Genomic DNA, 9,481 nt, shown 5'->3' on the forward strand with positions numbered 1-9,481 from the left:
CGATGCTGATTGCTCCTCGCAACGTAAGCATGTCTCCACCATTCCTTGATGCCCGTTGGTCACCAAATAGATGGCGGGATCGTTTCGTTTTATGTGGAACTTTACCGAAGTTGTTGTTGCATGGAATGGCTTGACGCTTAAACAGCCACTGCACGAAAAACGCTCTTTAAGCACTCTTCACGTGCGCTTAAATATACCGTTTTGGCACTCTTCATGCGTGCTTAAATGTTATAGTTACGCTATCTTTACGCCTTAAACGTGCTTAGTGGCACTCATTTAAGCAATATCTAAGCACCGTAAAGTTTGCTTAATTCCAAATATTTACGTCATCTTTCAAGACCTGTTTTTTTTTACATCGGTACAGCTTTATTTTGATATTCCGAAAAATAGTATACCAACACAATGCAATGTAGTAGTACATGTTTGTACATTTCTTTATGTCTACCTTCTATAATCTACATGCAATAGTTGTACCAACCGTTGCAATGTACCGATTATATTGCCGCATGGGCGTGGACTTTTGAAAAAGACAATGCCAATGTTAATGTGTTTTTCTTTCATTTTGCGATACAAGACGTTATGTTGATATTGTCGATGTACATGCCGTTTTAACTAGGCGACTAATGCAAAAAATGCACAGCAGTAACATGTTACTACTGTACTTACAATAATCTGGTAATATTGGACATTGCTCGGACATGACATAAATACACTACTCTAATCACTTATGTATCTGCTGACTCATAACCAGAGTCATATAGGCTACAATGTGTGGCAGATCAGATCACCACTAAGTGAGCAACGCGAACTCAGAAATTATACCAGGCAACTTTCAAGCTGGTTTGCAATGTTAAGAAAACTCTTATTGAGCATTTCTGTTCAACCTCTTCTTCTTCTTCGTTTGATGATGATGATGATAATCACATGTATACTAGTAACGGCACTGAACCTTAATCCGACACTTTTACGACTACGCACCATTGTACGTTGAATAAACAAGCGGACTATTGAGTATTTCAGTAATCATTGAGTGTATCGTTTACATTGTTTTTGTCGCCATTACTACATGTGTGTCACTCTTCCAATCATTAAAAAATCTTGGGAAAATTACGTCTTTAACATAGCACCCGATATGACGGTGCCTTGCGTAAGTTGTTCCAAACGAAACTTTAATCCGACACTATACAACAGTGTCGCTGTTAACCCGTAATTTTCATATTCACAACAACGGTTATTTCTCAATTTCTCTGTCAACCAACGGCCACTTACACTAGTTACCGTAGGCACCACATGTCACAGTCGGTACGCCGAAGCACTCACGATAGCAGCAGCCGAAAAAATAGTCCTGAAAAACATCGCCGTGCGGCAGATCCGTTCTTATGTTCCATTGCACGGTCGTGGCTATTTCAATCATTGATATCGAATCTTTGAGGGCCTGCTGCAGCTATTACAATGCGAGTTACAAACGTTTGTTGCACTACACTCCGTCAAAAATATATGTCCTGCAAACCACCAAGCGCGTGATAACTCAGGTCATCGGCCTGTACCAAGAGCAAACTTCACCGCGATGGAGGGGGTGCGCCGATTTCCTGTGTCGCTATCGTCTCAGTCATGGCTTGAATGTTTGTTCCACAAATAAAAGGAAAAACATTGTATGCAATAAAGAGTAGATTGATTCTATTTTGTAATAGTTACTGACGAACTTTAGTCATTTGGTAGCATTATATTGCACTACCCATACTGAAATGGTTGGTATAGTCTTCAAGGCGTATTTGCATCAAATTACACGCGGCGTGGGACTTTCACATTTTGACAAAAAGGGGACCACAGTAAGAGAAATAATGTTTGTTGATGTATGATATCATTTCATTTCCTGATGATCTATAAATAATTTTAATAAACGACTATTTGAAAGCACAGGAGAAAAAGATGATTAAATGAATTAGTAGATGTAAATTTAACAAGAAAAAAAAACAAATTGAAATGTAAATGACGTCGTCCAGCCATTTCCCGCCCTTGCGACTTTGACAGAAACTTCAGGTCAAATCTGACGGAGACTTTACCTACGACTTCGTGAACTTTTATCTCCGCTATACACGAGTACATTATCTGCGAGTATGGTACGTATAATGTTATGTATTTCGTTCTACTATTTCTAGCATGTAATATTGTTTGCTACGGTCCAGAGGCGACAGTACGAAATTTTGTTTTAGCATGATTTTTATGGGGCGACGTCGACGCCTCCAGCACCCATCCCTGTGTCGCCGCAATTGTGGTCTGCTTATGTGTCCTTTTTGAAAACGCCATCGTCTTAAAAACAGCTTTATAATGATATTTTCCAAGGACGATAACGGTACTGTACAATAATGCTTGTCGGGAATAGCATACGTGACAGTGTATGTTTTGATTTATTTGACCTCTAGAATCTGACGTTGGAAACTTGGCACCATACCGCCAACGCTCTGAAGGTGGTGGAGGCCGAGGTGGCCCCAGAATTGCGGCTAGAGGGGTATCATCGCCCAGGCGCGCCATTTCCAGGCATCATGACGTATGCCTGGATCGACTCCAGGTGGGTCGAGGTCGGATGGGTCCGCAAGAAGGACAAGGAGACGGTGGACACCATGGCCCGGGGGAAGCCGGAGGAGCTGACAGTCTTACTGCGCGATGCCTATGTCAAGAAGGGCTATAGCGTTGTAAAAATATCCGTCAGCATGCAGTAAAGAACTTGAAAATATTACTGTATCCGTATCTGTATAGCCGGTACGCCCTTCGGCGTAACGCACCAGATTACATCAGTTATCAAACCCATGTTATAAATAAATTAGCCACTCAATAAACTCAATTAGCCACTGATCATTGACTATTCGACTATCTTTATCATATTAACTAGAAACTCTCATGTTTAACTTTAACAACAGAACTCCGTATGAAACATTGAAGCTCTTGTTTCACATCACAGAAACGTAAATTTTGGAACAAACAACATTTCGTGGCAAGAGTTTGAATGGGGCATACATGTAGTTACAATTCATAAATGTGACAGTACATCGTACTGTAGATACCGTTTGACAAATACTCATCATTAACACGGTGTCATTAAACTATTTACAGATCTATCCTATGCCTAAAACTATGATAATGTTTAATCTACACTTCCGTGACAGAGTGGTACAATTACAGGCACTCTTATGATCCCTTCGTGGATTCAAACTGCACGGCAGTTGCACACAATAGTGCACATTAAGTGCCCAAAGTTTCCCACCCTTGGTAGTTCTAATAATACCGTGCCAGCATGCCGGGATTAATCAACAATAACAATAGAGAGCTAGTGCATGAAAACTCTATCTTAAATGGACTGTACAATACAGCACAGGTGTTACCAGTGGACTAGCCCCCCGCTATAGTGATAAAGTTGTGTGGCCCAGGGCTACCGAAACGGAGATGGGCGCCGCCTTATGCACCGTCTGGTGCGGGGAGGACTTTAACTAACTTAACAGCACAGATGTGCGCTCTTGACTCTGTAGTACTGTGAAACAACTTGCACTCCGCTGCAACCTCAGTCAGTCCCCTTCCTGAGAATGAAAAAGAGAAGATACTTTTTTAACAGGTATTGCAATGGGAAGCACTGAATGAAATTTGTACAAAGAGCTTCCACGTGTTTCCAATAACACAGGTATATGCCTACCTCAAACTCGAAGTCCACCAGCCACGTTGGGGTCTTGGTTTCCCGTCGAGGCCGCGGATTTGTTGCTTCAGTGTGTCGACAGGTCTGCGATAACATGTTAGAGGTATAATTCATCGTTCACAACAGCACGAAAGTAGATACGTTACTAATTTCCATTATGCTTATGCATGCTTATCTGTTTGTCACAGCAATTAACAAATTAAACGAAAAATCAAGAAGGATACTCGCATATGTTTGTGGTGGGACGAGCGAATGCGCTTCATGCGATGTTCCAAGATTTGTTACGATTTAACATGTGAATAGTACCGCTTATGAAAGGGAAATCTTATAGAGAGATGCCGAAAATATTTCCGATAAGTAGACATGGTTTAGTTTGAAACATATCTAAAGTTAAGAAATTAAGATAAACATGTACGTACGTCGTTTGGCTCTGCCACAGACTTTGTCACGGCTTCATTCTCCTCTCTCTTTCTCTTCTTTTCCTCTCGCTCTTTCTTCTTCTGTTCTTTCTCCTTCTCGACCTCCTCCTCTCTCTTTCTCTTCTTCTCCTCTCGCTCTCTCTTCCTCTGCTCTTCCTGTTTCACCTTCTCCTCTCTCTTTCTCTTCTTTTCCTCTCGCTCTTTCTTCTTCTGTTCTTTCTCCTTCTCGACCTCCTCCTCTCTCTTTCTCTTCTTCTCCTGTCGCTCTTTCTTCTTCTGTTCTTTCTCCTTCTCGACCTTCTCTGCCTCCTCTTTCAGGGTTTCTATGTACTCTTCATCGAAGACTATCGCCTTTGGCTTGATCCTCTTCTTAATCCGTGCCTGTGATGGCCTCACTGGCGTCAAGATATCTTGCATATATTCAGGGATAATCCCGGCGGCGACCAATGGATTCGCCTGGGGTTTGGTGCAGCCGCACGTCTTGCATGGCTCGTTAACGGTGTCATTTGTTTTTGCTTCAACTGATGCCACTGGCACATCGTTCATTTCTAACCATTTCTTGTCAATGCAAGATTGATTGACCGGGAAGATGCCGGTGTTTTTGAACCCCCGCTTGACCGTGGCCATCGTTAGAGCTTGATCACGTGCGGTGTTGTAGATCTTTGGAAACGACGATTTTGATACATAGAAATTTGGGCGGGCTACACACAAACTATGCACAACGTCAGCGAATTTGTTCTTTAGAGACAAAAAGGGCCCTCCTCTTGCATCCATTGGCTGGAGAAAATGGCTTGCATGAGGGGGCAATCCCAGCATAATAATACCATTATCGATAGCAAACTCTATCACTTCTGCATTGATATGTGTGGAGTGCTGATCTTGGATAAGTAAAACAGGTCTTTCTTGAGATGCATACTTGTGGAAGCATTTCTTTAGCCAGTGTAGGTATATCTCTTTGTCGATGTAGCCAGACTCGCTGGTGGCATACAAGCCATTTATTGGGCCATCAAGCTTATATGAAGAACTTGGAAAGTTCTTGGGAAAGATCGTGAGCGGCGGTATGGCAGTGCCATCGGCCGATGCGCACTCCATCACAGTGATGTGTTCCCGTCCACCGGGCCTAACTGAACTGCAATAGCCGTTTAGTGATTTGCAGGTTACAATTTTCTTCTTTTGTGGATCCAGGGTGAACCCTGTCTCATCCGCATTGTAAATTCGGTGAGGTTTATTCTCCAGGCCGTTTGCTTTCAGCTCACCGATGTACAGACCGAAAAAATCGCTTACCACTTCCTCGTCGACAGAGTCTTTTCTGCCCCTGTCTAGTGCATCTGGCTTCCTTAGGGTCAACCCTCTTCGCTTCTTAAAAGACAGCCACCATTTGTTCGATGGGCCCTTTCTTATGTCAAACTTTGGTGCAGTGTTGGTACTGTCGGAAAACCTGGCGTGTACGGCAGCAGCCATCGCCATTACAGTGATTTTGCTAATGGGATGCCCTGCCTTTGCCCGGTACTCTGCGTAATCGTGAACTGTGTTTTCCTCTTCATCTGACAAGAGAGGGGGGCGGCCATTTTTTGCGTCAATACTGCTAGTACCTAACATTTTTTCTACGATGGTTGACCTCGGAATCTCATACTTTTTTGACGCCTCCGTATGACTGATTCCATTATCCCTAATGTCGGTCAACACTTCATTGATAAGGTCTGGGGGCCATGACCTTTTTTGCCTTTTGGCCTCCATTTCTGGAAAAAATAGGCCGTGTAATAAATAAATTTGTGGGAGGCCATAACGAAATTCAAATCTAATCACTCCTAGTAGGTTTTCATAAGGGACTAAGGATGTATCAGGAACGATCTTGAACTTCAAACAGTGCCAGGTATCATCTCTGACGATTAAGTCCCAGCGTTAAGTTGCATCCAGTGCAGTGCCGTCTAGCGACATTTGTCGTTAATGCAACATAGTGCTTTTCAACCGATTTTAACCACATAACGAATGTTCCTAACCAACAACATTGTCCAAAATATATTATTTGAAACGATTCCGTGGTATCATTTGACAGAAATTGTTGAAAAAAGCGTTAATTCATACCTTTGGTGATCACCTGTCGTCTGACGTTCTAATAAGTTATGCGCCCAAAGACTTCTGGGTATTCAAAATGGCGGCTTCCTTTTACGTTCGGAAAGCCACTGAATGATCGTAACAAAGTCGGTCTGTGCCGAAAATAAAGACACTTCGAGGCAAGTTGTTTGTCAGCACTGGACACTTTATTAATCCTTCTTTTAGTTGGTGTGCCATTGGATATGCAGCATGTGGGTATAAAGGAGAAAGTCTCGACATATCGACCACTGCCCTCCCTCCCACGACAGGACTAACGACATGAAACAAGTGCGGAAACTTCATGACCTCGTCCCTACAACATGTGGTCTTCGTGAGCTTACTGTTACAGTTTTTTTTTGTGTGTACCTGATTACGTTTCAAAAGCAATTAAATGATTTTGCATATCAGAGCTAGATCTTAACTGACAGAGGACTGTTGAAAAGTGTCGGATTAAGGTTGCGTCGGATTAAGGTTCAGTGCCGTTACAGTGTGTCGAATGTTTTTATTATTTGTTACCGGTGAATTGTTGCATGATTTTTCAATAAATCTTTATTTCATTCTGAAGAAGAAGTGTGTCTTGTCATTACTAGTAGTACGTGTTTATCGACAGTGAGTGTAACATGTAATTAAACAAGTTCGCGTTAAGATGAGTTGACGCTCAGAAGGTCGACGTAAAAAACGCGTACAGAGAATCGACGCAAGCATAAATACTAAAGTATACTTACAGTAACCGATACATAGTCACATACGGCAAAGCATTCAGTGAAGAGCTCTCATGGCCCCACCGTTTTTCTTATCATGGTTAGCCTTTCTCTTTCCATAAAGATGGTTGACATTGCAACTGTATGTGAATGTCGCCGACGTCACATTGCCAAGGCAACGCTCAGTTGTGTACGTTCGAACTTCGAATGGAACGGTTGCATTCCAAGACGTCACAAGGCGTTCTGTTTACGTCCTAACGTTCGACGTTTGCTTCTGTTTACTGTACGAAAGCCTTCGAGATGGACAGAGTTCGTAACAGCAGCTTTCAGCGTCTCTGAAAAATGGTTCTCAGACAAGACTATGTTTCGGGAATAAGGTTGGAGAAGTTATCTTACCTCATACGTGATGACTTGATAAAACATTATGCGCCACAGGTGATGTAACCGCACTTTACAATTTCAAATGTGATCCGAAGTTTTCGACCTTCACAAAATGTGGTTCTAAGCCCTTCTAATAATGTGTCATTTACGGCGGGCTATTATAGACTTCGTAGAGTTATTATCTCCATGAAAGATGGAGATATTGTTTTGGGTGTGTCTGTCTGTTTGTGTTTCCGCACCACTCCAGTCAGTATAACTAAAGTTTCCGCACCACTCCAGTCAGTATGACTAAATGGAGATATTGTTTTGGGTGTGTCTGTCTGTTTGCGTTTCCGCACCACTCCAGTCAGTATAACTAAAGACCCTCTTGATGGATTACGATAATATTTGGTAGGTGGGCGGGTGTTGTGAAGCCGAAGGTCACGGTCGATTTTGGGCCCCCTGGTATGTGACCTTGGTACTGCAGCGGAACTTCAATTTTTGTATCTTTTGACCTGGACGTGCTGTGGTCTTGATTTTTGGGTGGCAAATAGCTTGTCTTGTTCCTGCGTTGGGCCGATTATAGCATGATTCCAAATGTTAAAACGAGAGTCCGTAGGACACAGACTTCCGTGAAATGTTAATCTAAATAGTTTGAGTCAAGTGTTCGATTTTTCCGTACAAATTCGATTCTGTTTTTACTGTAGTACAGCGTAAATTTTTTTGTAAACGTGTTTTGATTTCTCACATTCTTGAATTTGTAACTTTTGTGCCATTTTCGTGCAACTGACGGCAGAGTAAACAAAGACCGCCGCCATTTTCCGATTGCCGGTAGATGTTGTAAAACAAAGGCCGCCATGTTTCTACCAAATCGCCTGACTTTAGAGTTGGATTTTCCGTAGAAACTTTATATGTTTTTTTTGTTCTAGTATAGCGTTAACTTTCTTGTTAACATGCTGTAAATTTTTCACATCCTAGAATTCGCTTTTCGTGCAACGGTAGGGTAAATAATGATGCAATTTTTCAGCTTGGTCGGGTAGATTTTCTTGGGAACTTTCCTGTATACTAGTACAGTATGTAAAATGTTTGTATGATTTGCTACCGGTGAATTCTTGCATGTATTTTTTCAATAGATCTTTATTTCATTCTTGAAGAAGAAGTGTGTCTTGTCATTACTAGTAGTACGTGTTTATCGACAGTGAGTGTAACATGTAATTAAACAAGTTGGCGTTGAGATGAGTTAGCGCTCAGAAAGTCGACATAAAAAACGCGTACATAGAATCGACGCAAGCATAAATATACTTACAGTAACCGATACATATAGTCACATACGGCAAAGCATTCAGTGAAGAGCTTTCATGGCCCCATCGTTTCCTTATCAGGGTTAGCCTTTCCCTTTCCATAAAGATGGTTCTTTGAAACGTGCAATGACATTGCAACTGAATGTGAATGTCGCCGACGTCACATTGCCAAGGCAACGCTCAGTTGTGTAAGTTCGAACTTCGAATGTAACGGTTCCATTCAGAGACGTCACAAGATGTTCTGATTACGTCCTCACGTTCGATGTTTGCTTCTGTTTACTATACGAAAGCCTTCAAGATGGACAGAGTTCGTAACAGCAGCTTTCAACGTCTACGAAAAATGGTTCTCAGACAAGACTACGTTTCGGGAATAAGGTTGGAGAAGTCATCTTACCTCATACGTGATGACTTGATAAAACAATATGCGCCACAGGTTATGTAACCGCACTTTTCAACTTCAAAAGTTTTTGACCTTCACAAAATGTGGTTCTGAGGCCTTCTAATGTCGTGTCATTTACGGCGGGCTATTATATATAGACTTCGTAGAGGTTATCTTGTTTCTGCGTTGGGCCGATTATAGCATGATTCCAAATGTTAAAACAAGAGTCCGTAGGACGCATACTTCCGTGAAATGTTGATCTAAAAAGCTTGAGTCAAGTGTTCGATTTTTCCGAGCGTACAGATTTGATTCTGTTTTTATTGTAGTACCGCGTAAACTTTCTTGTAAACGTGTTTTGATTTCTCACATTCTTGAATTTGTAGCTCTTGTGCCGATTTCGTGCAACTGACGGTAGAGTAAACAAAGACCGCCGCCATTTTCCGATTGCCGGTAGATGTCGTAAAACAAAGGCTGCCATGTTTCCACCAAATCGCCCGAATTAAGAGTTGGATTTTCCGTAGAAACTTTATATATTTTTTGTT

General features: G+C 41.9%; 1 protein-coding gene across 1 annotated transcript; it reads right to left on the bottom strand.

Annotated features, from left to right (window-relative positions):
* Positions 1–934: 934 nt before the first annotated feature.
* Positions 935–6,020, bottom strand: LOC136435552 (uncharacterized). The gene has a single exon (XM_066429161.1). It carries the CDS (start codon positions 5,839–5,841, stop codon positions 4,084–4,086), a length of 1,758 nt encoding a protein of 585 aa, XP_066285258.1. The 5' UTR covers positions 5,842–6,020; the 3' UTR covers positions 935–4,083.
* Positions 6,021–9,481: the final 3,461 nt, after the last annotated feature.

This window comes from Branchiostoma lanceolatum, chromosome 5, assembly GCF_035083965.1.
Source record: "Branchiostoma lanceolatum isolate klBraLanc5 chromosome 5, klBraLanc5.hap2, whole genome shotgun sequence".
NCBI lineage: Eukaryota > Metazoa > Chordata > Leptocardii > Amphioxiformes > Branchiostomatidae > Branchiostoma > Branchiostoma lanceolatum.

Bases quoted from the DNA above. Each gene is read 5' to 3' on its own strand.
- LOC136435552 (XM_066429161.1), bottom strand. From the start codon at position 5,841: ATGGAGGCCAAAAGGCAAAAAAGGTCATGGCCCCCAGACCTTATCAAT.